At 49.4% G+C, this 15983-nt stretch overlaps 2 protein-coding genes across 4 annotated transcripts in view; one reads left to right on the top strand and one right to left on the bottom strand.

Moving 5' to 3' along the window:
- The window catches only part of LOC109293510 (NADPH--cytochrome P450 reductase), a 73522-nt gene extending 65248 nt beyond the window's left edge, over window positions 1-8274 (top strand). For all 3 annotated transcript variants that reach the window (XM_019511499.1, XM_019511500.1, XM_019511498.1), the window contains exons 13-16: window positions 999-1266; window positions 2345-2490; window positions 3054-3139; window positions 5891-8274. In XM_019511499.1, coding sequence (XP_019367044.1) covers window positions 999-1266; window positions 2345-2490; window positions 3054-3139; window positions 5891-6035 — 645 coding nt within the window. In that variant the 3' untranslated portion in view covers window positions 6036-8274. The remainder of the gene's footprint in view (window positions 1-998; window positions 1267-2344; window positions 2491-3053; window positions 3140-5890) is intronic.
- Window positions 8275-9847: 1573 nt separating this feature from the next.
- TMEM120A (transmembrane protein 120A) overlaps window positions 9848-15983 on the bottom strand; it is a gene marked incomplete at its 5' end in the record, with an annotated part of 17296 nt that continues 11160 nt past the window's right edge. The window contains 7 exons of the mRNA XM_019511329.1: window positions 9848-11447; window positions 11983-12051; window positions 12735-12799; window positions 13334-13426; window positions 14165-14226; window positions 14783-14848; window positions 15366-15455. Coding sequence (XP_019366874.1) covers window positions 11334-11447; window positions 11983-12051; window positions 12735-12799; window positions 13334-13426; window positions 14165-14226; window positions 14783-14848; window positions 15366-15455 — 559 coding nt within the window. The remainder of the gene's footprint in view (window positions 11448-11982; window positions 12052-12734; window positions 12800-13333; window positions 13427-14164; window positions 14227-14782; window positions 14849-15365; window positions 15456-15983) is intronic.

Genomic DNA, 15983 nt, shown 5'->3' with positions numbered 1-15983 from the left:
GTCCTGGCCACAGGCAACAGGGGCAGTGGGTCCTTGAGAAACTCAGGGTTTTTCCTCATCACTGTTGCTCACACCATGCCACCATTGTGCTGTCAGCAGCTCTGTCACTGCTATCAGGCTGTGCTTTTATAGCTTGGGAGTAAAATGAAATTCCAAAGAGGAATATTATTTGTTTCATGGGTTCTCATCTTAAGAGCTGAAGATGGAGCACAGCCACCCTAAAGGAATGAGGAACAGCCATTCTAGAGCATCCAGCTGCATTTCTTGTGTACCAGAGTTAAGGGGCAGATGAAATTCAGCCTTGTGCTAATTTTATCTCAGTTGCACATGCACTGCCTTGCACTAGTTGGCTAATGAAAAAGGAAAGGCAGAATCTAAAATTCTATTAACTGTAATTCAGAGAGAAACAGATGAATGCCTTGGCACAGGGATCTGACATGGGGCATGGATAAAGGAGCATGTCCTAGGTAACTCCTCCACAAATCATGATGTCATTTGAAGCCAGTCCCGGCTTTCACATGCAGGATCATGTTTGCCACAAATTGGTCCCTTCTATCCAACAGGAAGACAAAATCCTGCCCCCGTTCCTAATGTGGGAGGGAGGGAATGGCAGTAGCAAAGCTTTTGAAGACTGCTTACTTACCCTGTACTGAAGGGAGAAACAGAGCCTGGGGTCTGGCAAGAGTCCCAGTTAGAAGGCATAGCAGACCTCTCATTGTGCAGTTTAGGCAGACTTATCTGAGATGGTTTAGACAGGGATGGTTCTGTCTTGAACAGGAGGAGTTGGACAAAACGTGATCTCCTTGGGTCCCTAGAAGCCCCATGAATCTGTGCAAGTTCTCTGCTGAGAAGCTGAGAGCTGCTGAAGAAGAATAGTTGGTACACTAACATTACCATTATTGGCTTTTCTTCTCCTTTGGGTACCAGCAATGGTGCATAAACAGGCAGCAGTTGACCATTTCCCTAAAACTGATGGTGCTTTTGCTTCTCCCATTTAGGTTCACCCTAATTCCATCCACATCTGTGCTGTGACCGTAGAGTACAAGACCAAGACTGGCCGTGTGAACAAGGGAGTGGCCACCACCTGGCTGAAGAACAAGGTGCCTAATGAAAATGGGAACAAGTCCTTAGTGCCCATGTATGTCAGGAAGTCGCAGTTCCGGTTGCCTTTCAAACCCAGCACACCTGTTATCATGATTGGGCCTGGAACTGGGATTGCCCCTTTCATTGGCTTCATTCAAGAACGTGCCTGGCTGAAGCAGCAAGGTGAGCATGGAAAAAGTACAGTCTTTATATTGGATCATCTAGTCCCAGGGCTGCCCTCAGGTGGCCATAGGTTGTGTTCATCACCTTGTCACTACCAGCAAACAGTGGAAATCTTCAGAACAAAATCTCTCTTTGGGTTTCAGACCTGAGAACTTTATCCCAGTGCCTGTGGCTTGCTCCTGATTGGGTTCCAAACTTAGTGCTTTCCATGGCTTTTTTGTGGAGCTCATCACTGTAATACTTCATCCAAGATGCACACCTCACTGTACCACACAGTCAGGAAAGGTTGAAACAAGTCCCCTTTCCTTTCTTTGGGCCCAACAATGAGACAGCAGCTTGATTCCTGTAGCTATAGATGGTCCATGTTTGGGCTGCTGGGTTGTCACAGAAGCAATGCAGGAATATTGCTTCATTCCTTTGAATTAGAAATGAGGGCAGCATGGTGGGTGTGAAAGAGGAAGGTGGCTGGGCAAGGAGATATTTCACAACCATGATACAAGGTCTTCAGGTGACCGCATCAGGAAGTGGGAGAGAGCGTGATGTGGTCAGCAGTGATTTCGGCTTGAACTGCTGCCAGGCAGACGCTGTTCATTTTGTTGACTTCACTGAGGTCACACTGATAGATGCAGCCAGACAATGCTCTTTTGGCAAAGTTTAGAATGAAGTTATGTGGCAGCTGGTGCGAAAAGGCTGTCTGGGAGCAGGGATTCAACCAGCTTCCTGTGGTCATGTTAGGATGGGAGGGGAGGGTACAGTAGTTAGGAACCTACTACTTGGGGTCTTAGGTTCAATTCCCTGCTGTGCCACAAACTCTGCTTGTAACTTTGGCTAAGTTGCTTAGGCTCAGGTCCCCAAACAACAAAATGAGAATTAGGTGCTTAGATACCTTTTGTGGATCTGTCTCAGTTTCCCATTCACAAAATGGGGGTAGTACCACTAGCAAATGTCACTTGGATTGTTAGAACAAACACATCAGGCTGTGAGGTGCTCATATGCTATGGTGATGGGTGTGGGAAAAGTCACTTGACAGCCCTGGGGAGTCAGAAGAATGATATAATGGTTACGTGCTGTGTTCCAGGCAAGGAGGTTGGTGACACAGTGCTGTACTATGGCTGTCGCCATGAAAAAGAGGATTACCTCTACCGAGAGGAGCTCACCCAGTTCCACAAGGAGGGAGCCCTCACCCAGCTTAACGTTGCCTTCTCCAGGGACCAGGCTCAAAAGGTAACACGCAGCAGAGACTCCCAGTGCCTTCCTCCGCTTGGCTGAGCCTCAGGACAACTTTCCTCATCCATTGTGGGAGGCTTGGCTGTGTGTGCTGCCTCCAAACTGGAAGAGCTGAAAAGGGCAGGCAGGTGCCCCACTGCACCATCTTATGGGGGAGGACCATGTGAGCTCACAGGCCTGCCCAGGCTATGCTCCACCTGGTACCTGGTATCTTTGCTGCAGCAAAGTGGCCTCTGGCTTGTGCTTTAGAGCAAGGCCCACACACCCTGTTTATAATGTGCCTGGCTGGTCATTTAGTTTCGTGTTCTGTTCTGGAGGTGTGTGGGGAATGTGCCATAACCTCTCCTGATTTCCCAGAGCGCCATCTCTAAACCCAGCTTTCCCCTTGCTACCCTGTAGTTCAGCTGTTGGTGCAGGAGTGGGTTAGACATGCCCAGATCCTCTCTGTGGGTTTGGGGGTTTTCCTTCCCTAGTGGTGCTGCAGCCAACTGGGTGTGGTGTCTGGCACCTGGGCCTGCCCTTCTCTCCTTCCCTTTCTCAACTCAGCCTTTTTCTGCCAGGTTTATGTTCAGCACTTATTGAAACAAAACAAAGAAGGTGTCTGGAAGCTGATCCATGAGGGAAATGCTCATATCTACGTGTGTGGGTAAGTCCCCTGGTGGTGGGGGGATACCTGGGTTCCCAGACAGAACTCTTGCAGATTTAATAGTGGTACCATGGTTCCTGGCTGAGGTGGAGCCTGTCAGAGATTTCTGTATTGTAGCAACCTTGGATGATCAAGGGTGGTCTCTCTTCCCCTGTCTGAGGGGAGACAGTGTGCCTGGGTTGGTTTGAATGGACTGTATATAAACGAATAGATAGTCTGAGATTTAACTTGCAGTGACTAGTACCCAAGGGAGGCTGGGCAGAGGGACCACTCTGACCAGAGGAGTGAGCAGAATTGGTCACACAGAAAGCTCCACGGTGCAGTGGGACTGGGGCAATGCTACATGTTGTAGAATGCAGAGGCAAGTAACACTGCCAGCATGGATGTGCCTGTGAGCCTTCTGTTTCCATCCTAACCTGAGGACCCTAAAATGTTGTACTCCCATCAACTAACAAGTGTTAGTTTGTTTTGAAAAGGCTGACTTGTGTCCCTGCAAAGCACATGCTGGTTTAGTGCTTTGCAGGGACCAGAGGGACCAGAAATTATTCAGAGCTGCTGGGGAAACTGTGGCAGGAAACAGAGCTCATCTTTCAGTTGTGGAGCCAAAAAAAGCTGGGGAGAGGATAGTCAATGATCTAGAGCAGAAGGGGTACACTCCCAGAGGGGCTGCATGGATGTCAGAGGTGTAACATATTGCGAGGAATGGTGACATTTGCACAATGGATTCCTGTGGGGATTCCTGCCGTAGGTTCCTAATCCCAGAGGACTGAGACAGGTGGTTTTACCAGGACATTGCACATTGATTTACTTAGTGGAGAACACTATTGTTTGCAGTGGCAGAGCATTGCCCAGTGCCCTTATCTACCCTGCTTTTTGCATGTGGCACAATATAGGGTGCTCCTAGTGTTGAGGGTTTGGTGCCTTGTGTATAAGGATTTGAGGTGGCAGTTTAGGGATTGGTCTCGATGGCTCAGGGGACCCCTCCCAATCCCACGTTTTTTCTTTCCTTCCATGGCTAGGCTCACTCCTACCCAATGAATTGGGTTTCTTGCAACTCCCTGTGCATATGAAGCAGGAACAAAGCCATTAAACTGTGCACAAAGCAAGGCTGGCCCAATATTGGGTGTGTGTCAGGGGAGGTGGGGGAAGCTGGGCCTTGGAGTTATCCTGGGAGGACAGCTGGGCCCTTGGCACTGTGTCCACCTGGTGTCAACTTGTCCTGAGCATCACCTTGTCAGTGTGGACTGACTCTGGGCTGTGTAGCGCCCTGTAGAAGTGTTGGGGGACACATAACAGTGCAAGGGGTTCCCAGTATGTTTCTTACTGCAGTGACATAGCACAGCCTGAAGATCAGAGCAGCGCCTGGGAGTCAGGACATGTGGATTCTGTTCCCTGCATCTGGAAAAAATCATGTAGATTCCCTGAGCAAGCTTCCCCTCAGTCTGCCCCTCTTTAGCCTCTTGGTTCTGTGGAGGCAAAGTCTTCATAACCATGTTTTTGAACAGCCCAAGCAGAACTAAACTTCTAGGCAGGACCACAGTACATACGTTGCTACTTTGGGAGGCTACTTGCAGAAACATGAGAAGAGTTGTCCAAGTGTTTCTATCAGGAAGAGCCTTGCTGAGCTGGGGGGAAAGGATGGGGAACACATTGAAAGGAAGGGTAGAAAAATAGGTGTAGCAGAGGAAAGTGAGCCAAGGGGTATATTTGAAAGAAAGCCCTTTCAGCTGCTCTGTGGGCTAATTGACAGTATTGTTGGTTGATTTACTGTCTGCACTAGGTAGGCAGGCCAGGCCCTGCTCCTGAGAGTGGGGACTGAATTGTATGTCAGGAGCTGGCTCACTGAAGCAATAGGAATTCCAGAGGCTAGCTGGGATATGCTTGGGGGAGCGGGTATTCTGGGGTAGGAAGAGAGGATGACTGCCAAGGAAGTAGGGCCAGGCTGGGGAAGCATTATGATCTAGGGACTGTATTGAGGATGGGATGACGGTGGCATGAAGCATGGGCTCCCTAGCCACCATCCTTAAGCTCTGCCACTGACTTACTGAATAGCCCTTGGCTCAGCAGGCCCCCTCCCCTCTGTGCCAGCTTCCCAGGATTGCCTTCCTAGGAGAACCTAGGGATGCTTCTTGCCTTATGGAGGTGAGGGCCCCTGCACTGTAAAGACATTGGCTCTATCTGAACTCATGCACACCCTGTCACACAGCAGCTGCCTGTGCAGTGTCCTTTCGAACCTGCCAGGCTGGAACTGAGCTCCTCAGACCTAAGACTTAGACTACAGGGCTGGAAGAACCTCAGGGATCATCAGTCTGACACCCTGCACAGATGCAGGATTCATTGTTCCTAAGCCAACCCAGGCAGGGGCCTCCATTCTCTCCTCAAAAACCTCCAAGGCAAGAATTCACAACTCCCCTTGTTCACTGGTTCCATTGTCTGACTACATTTACTAGCTGGAGTTCAGGGATGCCCTCCTGCTGCTTGGCTGTGTCTGGGGTCCAGGCTAAACTACCTTCATCCACAAACATGGGTATATGCAGCATATGGGGTAGCACCAAATATAGGAGATCTGGTCCCTTCATACTGTCTGTCCAGCTGTTGGCTCTTGCAGGACATCATATCCCTGAGATTGCAAACTTCTGTCTGGGTGCTATGTCTGGGGATGCCAAGCTGGTTGTCAACCAGCCAGGGTGGGTGGCAGGACATGCAATGCCATCCCTCCCTCATGTCCTCCCCATGCTTCTATTGTTCCAGTGACGCTCGCAACATGGCTCGTGATGTGCAAAACACGTTCTACGAGATCGTGGCTGAGTATGGGAACATGAGCCAGCCTCAAGCTGTGGACTATGTAAAGAAGCTGATGACCAAGGGCCGGTACTCCATGGACGTCTGGAGCTAGAGCTGGGCTGACTAGGTGAGGGAGAGGAAGGATTCCGAGGTGACTGCCAGACAGGACACAAAGGGCACCTGCCCCAGCCATTGCAAGAGCATGTGAACAGAACTAAACTAAAGAATAGCTAACTACTCCCCAGTAATTGTCCCTTTCTAATTCTCTGCCTTCTCTGCACTAGACTGTTTACAGTAGACCCCTGGGAGGGGTGGGGTGGTTGTAGCTGCTGGAACTCCTTTGGGATTCTTTTAGGGAGACACCTCTAGTAGGGATAGATGGGCTTGTCTAGAGACCCAGAAGGAGCTCTTTGTTTCAGTCCCTGTTTTGGTGTTTAGAGCATGTGGTGCATGGCAAGGCGAGCTTGTCAGAGGAGGGCAGATGCACCTGTCCCAGAGCATTATGTCCAGAGTTGTGAACCACTTGCTAGGGCATTCACCCTCATCCTCTGCCACAAGTTGTTTTTCCTGCTCTGGTAGGAAGTGACCTGGCTGAGGGGTCCCTTCCTGCACCTGTCTGCCTCACTTCCAATGACCAAGCCCTCTCCCTGTGAGCAGCCTTTATGTTGAACCATTTCCTTTATGCTAGTGTGGAGCAAGTGGACATGTGCTCCCTGGCTTTGATATGGCCATTTTCTGCCTCATGGGCAGACCAGACCCAGACCCTGGAGGTTCTGAGGTTTTTAACAGACCCAGTAGCAATGTTAGGCAATAAGTAGGGCATAGATCAAAAGCTCAAGTTCCCTTTTGGTGTTTACACTTAACCAGTATGGAGCCCAGCTGGGTGCTCTGCTGTACAGCTCACTTGAGCACCTTCAGTACAAACCTCCACTGCTAGAGGCTTAGAGGATAGGCAGAGGCTCATGGCTCAGTCAGCCCTGCCAAACCCTGGGTGTTTCTAGGGCAACGTGAGGCTGGATATTCTGTGCTCAGTCTGCCCCAGGGCCCTGCACTAGGTGTCATGTGCAAAGTGCTGCTCTTATCTTGCTGTCCAGTAGCTTAACAAACAGGGGCGTGCTGCCGCTGTCACTGTGACTGGGCAGTCTGCTTGGGCTCTGCTTGCGGCTGCTTGGACAGAGCGCTGGCACCAGCCTGCCAAAGCTGAGTCGGCGCCCTCTGAAATTCGACTGTGGCCTTAACCCGAGCCAGGAGCTAGCTGGCCGTGAGTCCGTGCGCTCGTGGGGTCTTACCCTGGCCTGTGCAGGTGTGGTAGTAGCTGAACAAGCTTGGCAAGGATGAAATGGTTCTTGTGTAAGCTGCCCACGCCCCCTGGTCACACTGATTGTACAGATGGTTTTGTGGCCCATTGCTGCGACTTGCTCTCTGCACTTCTGATTCTGGGGATGAATTTTGCTCTTGGCTCCCAGCTAACACCCTGAGGCTTGGGCCCTACTTATGCTATCCAAGGTGTGAGGCTGTCAATAATGTTCTCTCTCTCTGCTGGTATAGGTAGGACAAAACTCTCACTGAGGGCATTTCCCCTTCCCCCATTTGAAAACCACTTGGTTCTAGGTCTTAACAGTAAAATTGGCTACTATGGTGCTGTAGAGACAGGACTTGCTCACTCCCATTGGCTGCGTGTCTTGTAGGCACACCAGAGGTAGCCTCAGTACCAGCAGCAGGGCTGCATGCACCAACTTGCCTTGCCCAAGAGTGGGGCAAAGGAGTCTGCACCAGGTTGCTGAGGCTAAACTGGTTGTTGCATCTGAACTAACTCAGGTATGCCTGCCCTGCAGTGCCAGTGTGGTGATATGCCCTCAGTGAACTCGGACAGCGCACACTTCCCCCTTCACTCACGGACAGTCCCTGGAGGACAGGGCCAGGGGAGGGAGTGCTGGCAGCAGCTGCTTGAGGTCACTGCCCCCAAGGACAGAGCACAACCAGCTCTTGGGCCTTGAGGCTCCTCTGCCCAGTGCACACAGGTCAGGGATGCTGCTGCTGCTCCACCTCTGCCCATTAAAACTTGTTGCCATGGTTACATTGTGGCAGGAGGGAAAATGGCAGAAGCCCCCTGAGGAGCAGGTACTTCATTCCCAGTAGCTGCCTGGAAGAGCCATGCTCCTCCTGAGTGGTTGTGAGCCACCACCCCGCGTGCCTTTTGCAATGTGTGGTCACAGGGGGTGGTTTTCTTTTATGTCCGTCTGTATAAGACTTCATTGTGCACCAAGCTGTATTAGAGGTTGTCCCACGAATGTAAATAATTTTAAATGTACTTTTGCCCTCAGAATAAAACAGTTTATTTTGCCCCCTCACACTAGCTTCCTTTGCTTCATTTCAGCGAAGGGAAAAAACAAACATGAAAGGGAAAGGGGCAAGAGCTTTGACAGGCTCCCAGTCAGCAACGTTCCCCTCACTGGGATGGGGAGATAGATACCCTCTTCCTTTACGACTCCGAGGAGAAAACAGTTACAGGGCACGGCTTCCTCACAACAAGGGATTTAAAGTTGACCTGTAAAAGGACCTGACCTAGGAACCAGGCTGAAGTCCCTGCTCTGCACTGACTTTCCCGTGACCAAACTCCCCACCTGTAAAATGGAGAAATCAGCAGTGGACATTGCTCAGAGTACAGCAGCAGTGTGGTTCCACACAGGAGCCAGCATGGGCTCATCCTAGGGGCACTGAACAAAGGTTTCAGGCTCCTGACTCTTGTGCTAGGGGCAGTCAGAATTATGGGAAACAGTTTTTGTCTAAAAAGTTTTAAAGTCATAACCCACCCTTAGGGATGGGTTTCTTTCTCAGTAACTGTCAGTCATATTATTGACTCATTTTTTAAATGTTAAAAAAAGGCAAAGAACTCCAAAACAAAACTGCTTTTCAAGCAATACTGGAGCACCCCAATGTGAATAAAATCCCACTAGGGTGCAAGCCTGTCTGAAATGTGACCTCAGACCTTTTTTAAGACTGCTGTCATTTTGGGAGTCTTGCCTCCTTTGCTGACCCCAGGCCTCTCCTTCATTGGAGCACCCACCAAGCTTTCGGTGGATAGCTGATGGGGAGGGGGGAAAACAGACTGTTTAATGGTTGAAAGGTGTCAGGGAAACTCATGGCGCTAAGAGTTTTGGGTGAATGCACAGCTGGAGTCAACAGGTAGAAGAAGAAATCAATGTTCATGGAAAAGAATATTTACAGGGAGAGTGGACTCAATATCTTCAAAACAATGACAAAATGTGGTGAAGTAGCTAGAAGCTTTTGCTTCTGTTTGAGGATACTAGAGGAAAAGGAATGAAAACTATTTCCCTTTCCAAGTACAGCACCTGTGCCAGCTGCAAGGGTACAGCAAGCAACCCCACAGCCTCTGCTGCAAGCAAGAGTTCATTGCCTTTCAGACCACCAGAGCCTGGCATCTCGAGAGGGAATGCATCAGGGTACAACAGAGCTCTGAGGAATTTGCACCATCACTAAAAACTGCTCCCCCTGATCCTGTTTGCTTGCTTCCTTCTTCAAGCCAGGACTGCACAGCCTATTGGAAGAGGGGGGAAGTCTTTGCCCCTTAGAGAGAAGACAAACTACTTGCAGCTGGCTCACCAGCCTCAGATTCTGTAGTTCTACTTCCCCAGCTATACAACAGCATAAGTCTAAGCACCTTGCTAGAGGGGGCGCTGTGTAGTCACCTCCTTTTGTCCCCACCACCCTTCTACAGTAGCACAGGAATTTGTTGTGGCACAGATGCAGCTTCTGGTCCTAGGCACTAGAAACTTATGAGGTCAGTAAGCTTAGGACTCTTCCTTTCCTTAAAAGCATCCCCTGCCCTGCTTTCATGCTGCAAGGCTTAGCCAGTGCTGAATTGTACGTTGAATTTAAATTAAGGGCGACTCAAAAAAGAGCTGTCATTTGAAGGCATCTTCCCCTTCCTTTATTTTGGATGAGCTTCCTATAAAAAGGAGACATGTTTCTAATACAGGTATTGACAAATACACTCCAGGACACATCTTCACAAAAATCTAAAAGCTCATTACCTGAACAAACTTCTACAGGACTTCATTTCAATAGGATGTGGATGAGAGGACAGTGGCTCCAATGTAGGTTTGGGAGTCCAGCCCCAAGGGACTGGAGCTTTGTCCATCCTCTGCCATGACTAATATGGCAACCAAGCACATAACAAAATCCAGCTATTATCTAGAACCAGCTACACAACACAAACATGCACACATTTTATCCCTTTATGGTTTTGGCATCAACTCCTTCCTCTCTGCTCCTGTTGCCCTCTGGACTTATGGGATGGCAGGGAATGCACCACTTCCTGTATCATCCTGGGATCCAGAACTCTTAAGGCTTCCTGATGCTGCCAGAATGGTTTAGCAGCAGCCTTTCTTCTGCAGAGGATGAAGGCCAGCTGACACCACTGGAGGAAAAGCTTTAATGCTCCTCTAGCATTGGTCTCCCACTGCCAAACAGATGTTGCCAAAAATGCACCTATGCTCTGTGGGCTCCTGCTCCATCCACAAAGCAGCTCTAGCTTCCTCCATCACTCAATCTCCCATGGACTGAAGAATGTCTTGGGGAGCTCAGCAGCAGATTGACAGGGCCCTGGTTCCATGCAAGTTGCCTCATGCCAAGGAAAGGAGAAAGTTACTTAAGGCAGAGCTGGGGTGTTTTCTTAAGGTGTCTCTGTATGCTTTTCCACTAGGGTAGACACCATGGAGTTGGAATGGGATACTACAGGCAGGTTCAAGGCTGGAGGTGGCCCCCCAGATGAGCTCAACAGCTCTTTAGAGTGTTCAGAGCAGAAGCCAGGAGTGAGAATACTGCACAGTAGGAGATGACCAAAAAGAGGCATCCCCCAACTTCTGCTGAGGAGTTCAGTTCTGTGGCTACTTGAAAAAAGGCAAAGGCTGGAGTTATCTGGGTAACTATGGGAAGGGGCTTGGCTTGAGCACCTTGCAGAGTGGTCATATCAACATCTCAGCCAGCAGAGGTGGGCCTGATGGGCTGGATTAAGGGCCCTCCATTCCACACTGCATTTCTGAAGCAGCAGAGAATGGAGATGCACTAACTGTCAACGGGGGAAACGTGGAACAACGAACAAGGTCTCTGATCCTCTAGCTCCCAGTTTAGTGTCTCAGCAAGCAATGCTGGCTCTGGACAGGGAAGGGGAGTGAGCGCTGTACCACAGTTCTGTCTGTTAAAACAGCAGTTTGGTTTTCATAAGTGTACATTCATCTGAGGTTTGGTTCAGAGGCCCGGCTGCTCAACACTGAGCTGCAAGCCTCTGAGGAGTGGGGAAACAAGCATGAGAAGAGTCTGGATGGCAACAACTAGAATGTGGCAAGGAGGCAGCAGAATGGTGAGAGCGTGGCTCTGTCTGAATCTCCTATTTCCTCTTAGGCTCTTTATTCTGATTCTGGAATTTCTGGTGGACAACTCTCAGGGTGGTGGAGAAATTCCCTAGGAAGAGGATCAGGAAAGGGAGCCCACACATGAGAACCTGCAGGATCAAAAGGCAAAATTAGGCAGGAATAGATTAGAAGAATTAATCCAATAAGAGCAAGTGGCAGAGTCCTTCCAGTCCAAAAAGGCTCAAGTGAAAGCCCATCAGGTCAGAGAAGCTGCCACAGTGGCACATCCCACAGCTGTTCCAGAGACCAAAGGCTCCATTCAGCTGCTATGTCTGCCTTTGAGACCCCATACCTGTCTCCCAGCACATCTAGGCTTTTTTGTCAACACCCCTGGAAGTGAAAGGATGAAGCAAGGCTACCTGGGGCTAACTGTGACATGGAGCAATCAGACCAGCCAGCAAGAGCCACAGCTGAGAAGTGTCACAGCATCACCTGGGCCTTAGGACCAGCAAAGCTCCTGTACCCACCACAGGCTCACTACTGTTTGTGCCCTGCCTGGTAATCTTATGCAACTGGGCATTTGAAAGAAGGTGAAGCAGGCAAGGCCTCCAAGGCATCAGATGTTCCAAAGAATGAAGTTGGAAATGCCCCCCACTTCCCCCCCCTTCCATTCCCTTAGCTCCCCTGCCACTCCTTGCATTCTGGGTGTCTGGCCAGGCGGAAGAGGGTGATTGCATTGTAAAGCTGCCAAAACTGCAGGAGACACAGCAGGGTCATCATTAACAGGCATTTCTGCTTTTGTGAAGATGAGGGTACAGCCAACCCAGCATTGACATGTAACAGCCCAGCTTCATCAGACCCAAATCCTGTTACATAAACACCTGTCCAGCTCAGTCAGCCCTGGATGCCAACCTTACAGGGCAAGGAGAAGGTTACAGTTGGGATTTTCAGAGGCCCCAAACAGAAAGAAAACCCTGTCATGGGATTTTAAAAAAAATAATCCCCTTCTTGGGCCATCTGGTCTCAGGAACTTGGCACGAACCTGATTATTTGCATTTCTCCCATCAGTCACAAAAGGAGTTTTACTAGGAAGAATACAGATGAGATTTTAGGTTTCCAGAAACACCTCTGGCCAAGTTCCATTTTCAGAGGTGATTTAGGGACCCATGTCAATGAGGCTTCTGAAAGGCAACATGACCTTGGACCCAAGGACTTACTGTCAAAGCTGAAGTAGGAGCGAGTGTTAGTTTTCCCCCTTGTTAAAAAACAAAAAGCCATGCTGCTGCGGTGCTCTGGTCATGAAGCAACCATTTCCCAATTTCCTGTTTCCGGCCAAGCACATGACTGGGCTAAAAGGAAACATGGGTTGTTGTCCCAGCTCTGTCTTTGCTAACAGGGAGACACCCTGCCATATGGAGTGGGGCACACATACTCACATGCCCAAAGAAAAGGAATGGAAGCAAGAAAGTGAGACCCCTCCACATCCAGGACTGGAAGCCCTCTGCAGGGAAAGGACAATGAACAGGGCTTACATGGCATCCTTGCAATTCAATGGAACATGGGAGCTGAGTTCTTTACAGCTTTACTACTACTATGTGGAACTTGAAGACAGTGCAACATAGACCATTCCTGTGAAATTAACTAACTCATGCTCCCATCCATGCACTACAACACCTCCCCCAGCAGACAGAGGGCTGCCGGTGGCTTCCTGTTCATGTATCACCACAACCATTCCCAGCAGTGAGCCACCTAGAGCTGATTCCAGGACAGGGATACCCTGCAAGGCCCAAGTTATTGCTCTGAGACTGAGAAAAGGACAGACATTCCTCATCACCACAAAGATCAGGATCAGGTGCGAGGGACTGAGAAGTCAAAAGGCTGCCTGCTCTGAACATCATGCTCCTCAAACACGCCTGGCTGCTTTGAGAGTCACTCTGATATTAGATTGCAGCTTCCTGCCATTAGGGGTCAGTTTGATTTGGCTACAACAGTTTGTGGGGAGGGGAAAGGGGGACAGACTAGAAACTCAACTTACCCACAGTGAGATCCATGTTATGTCTCTCCCCGAGTGCTCGGAGCCGATACAGGCAGCCACTCTGATAGTAGTACTGGAGGAACTGCACAAAGCCTGCAAGGCAGGAAGAACTGGGCATGAGAACAACAGTATGAGGAGGATAGGAGCCAGATGGGGCTAAGCCCTCTGCTGCTTTCTCAGTCAATACAAGCTCAGAACTGGGACCAGAAGTCAAGTCTCTCAGATCAGCAAAGAGCTGGTGTCTTATCCAGAAGGCCTAATGGGAAGGGGAAGGTTTGATGTGGAGGAGGTGCAAAGCAAGACAACAGACATCATTCCTGCTGCTCTGCAGGTAAGACAGCAGCATCACAGGCTTGTGTGCAGACACAGCAAGGCTAGGGAGTACTTTAGGAAAGTGCTGAAACCTGAGAGATCACCATTCTGTGGAGGTTTCAGACCCATCAGTCTCTCACCTGCTGGCCTGAGGAGTGTCACTGGACAGCTGAAGGCAACTACTACGGCAAACACACCACAAGCTGTCCCTATGATGACGGGGACACCGCCACAGCAGAAGCACTCACTGCCCCCCACAAGCTAAGAGCACTGAAAAACTCTGTTAAATGACATCTGTGGTTGTTCATTGTAAGAACACATGTATATCAAGGGATGTTCTACAGGGGATAGTTTATACCTAGGCCTAGGCCAGCAAGTGCTTCAGACTAGATGGAGAGCTTGGTCAAAACAAAAGGCAGAGACTGGACCTGCCTCCAGACACCAGCTGCAGAAGGGGGTTCTGAACAGCCAAGATTTCCCCCTCAAGCCCTCCCTGTCACAGAGACCACCAGCACTTACTCTGATACATGGAGAAGGAGAGGAATTGGTTTCGGAACTTCTGGTACATCAACCCATCTGGCCTACAAGAAAGAAGACACTGGCTGGGACACACTTGGATGAGCTACCAGATGCAGCCAACTCCAGTGGCACCTGACTGCATTACCTGCCCATTTTATATTTGACAGTTGATGCCAGAGCACACCTGGCTTTTGCTCTCCCACTACAAATTGAAACACCAGTGGTGGGTCTGTGTAATTTGCTAGGGTTTCGAAGCAACTTGGACAAACAGAACTACTGCTAGGCCAAAAGTTGACAGATGAGACAATCCCTGCTAGCGTACGAGGACATAAGAGACCAGAAGCTACAGCCTCTATCAACAAGGATCAAGTAAGCATGATAAAACCTAGGAAGTGTCAGGCGTTTTGTCCCCTGGACAGTATCAACTGATAAGCTAGTCCTTGCCTGGGGACAGGGGAGGGGCCAAACCCAACTGTAAATATCACTAATGGCTCCTCTTCTGTCCAAAAGATCTAAGGGTTTTAAGGATGTATGCTACGATGGGCAAGCTCTCTCTCTGAGAATCACCTGTGCACCAGGAAAGAGAAGCAAAGCAGGACAATGTGAACAGAGACTCACCAAGTCAGCATGACACCTGAGAGAAAGGTGGAGATGTAATGATGCAAAACCCACCAGCCTTTAATCCTGGAATTGCAGAGAGATAAAAGAAGGAAAGCCAGAATTAGAGCCCTGAACCAATGTAACTGATGCTCAGGGCCAGGCTCTCATGTTCATCACCTACAGCCTGGGAAAATCAGCCACCCACCCTGATCTAATTCACCCAGAGAAGATGCTCAGCTGGGACTGTTAAGTCACACAGGACAAGAGCCACAGACTGATACCAAGGGTTATAATTAGAGATGCCAATCTGCTGTAACTGCTGCTTAAAGGTACTGTTTGTTCTCACTGTTTGTATATGAGTTCATTGTGGGGGAGCTCATATACAATCTCCCTCACAGCAAAGAGCAAGTCTCATGAGCAAAGATGCTGCATCCTAAGTAGGAGGTTCTTTCATCTGCTCCTTTGAGGAGCTTGGACCAGGCTTGAGGGTCAGAGCCCCTGGAAAAAGTCTACTGTATCAGGTAAGGATTACCTAGCTCAAAGTATCCCAATCTTCAGGCAACTTTATTTTCTGAAACTGGGCAAAGAGAGCTATACTCACTTGGATCCATTGTTGATTAAGATGCTCTCTCGGATTGTGAGGGTGCAGTAGTACCAGACCAGCAGGAAGTTAAAGACAGCGTCCGTTACCCTGTCACCAACAAAAGCAGGCAGTGAAGGAGGGCACTGGAGCAAGAAATCTGTAGTGCCTCTGGCCATTGCCATATGCAAGTCAGAAGTCACTGCAGGGTGCCCACAGGCAGGACCTAGCTCTATCACTCTGCAGGCATGTTCCAGTGAGGTACAGCTTTTCCTGCAGACCAAATACAGGGTTCTCTAGTGTGATCCTACTGCTGGTACAGCACCTATGCTAGTGTGTAGGGCAGTGGTTCTCAACATTTTCAGATTAAAGATAGACTTAAGGCCCCATTTGGAAAAAGCCTGCTTATAGTTTTCACTCATTTTTGAGTGCAGAAAAGTAATAGAGCAGGTCTGCTGTTACAAAGAACCCAGAAACCCCACAATGTATCAAAACTGTTTTAACACTAAAGATTTCTATTTGAAGTCTCTGGGTTGATCTTCTGAATCATGTTTTTATACCTGGCAGTGCTAATATTGCTTCATACCCTGAGACATCTTTGAAAGGACCTCAAAAGCACCCCATGGGGCTGTGGCACCC

The sequence above is a fragment of the Gavialis gangeticus genome, unplaced genomic scaffold (genome assembly GCF_001723915.1).
Source record: "Gavialis gangeticus isolate Ggan-Ray unplaced genomic scaffold, GavGan_comp1, whole genome shotgun sequence".
Taxonomy (NCBI): domain Eukaryota; kingdom Metazoa; phylum Chordata; order Crocodylia; family Gavialidae; genus Gavialis; species Gavialis gangeticus.
This window is presented reverse-complemented; position numbering and strand designations above follow the sequence as displayed.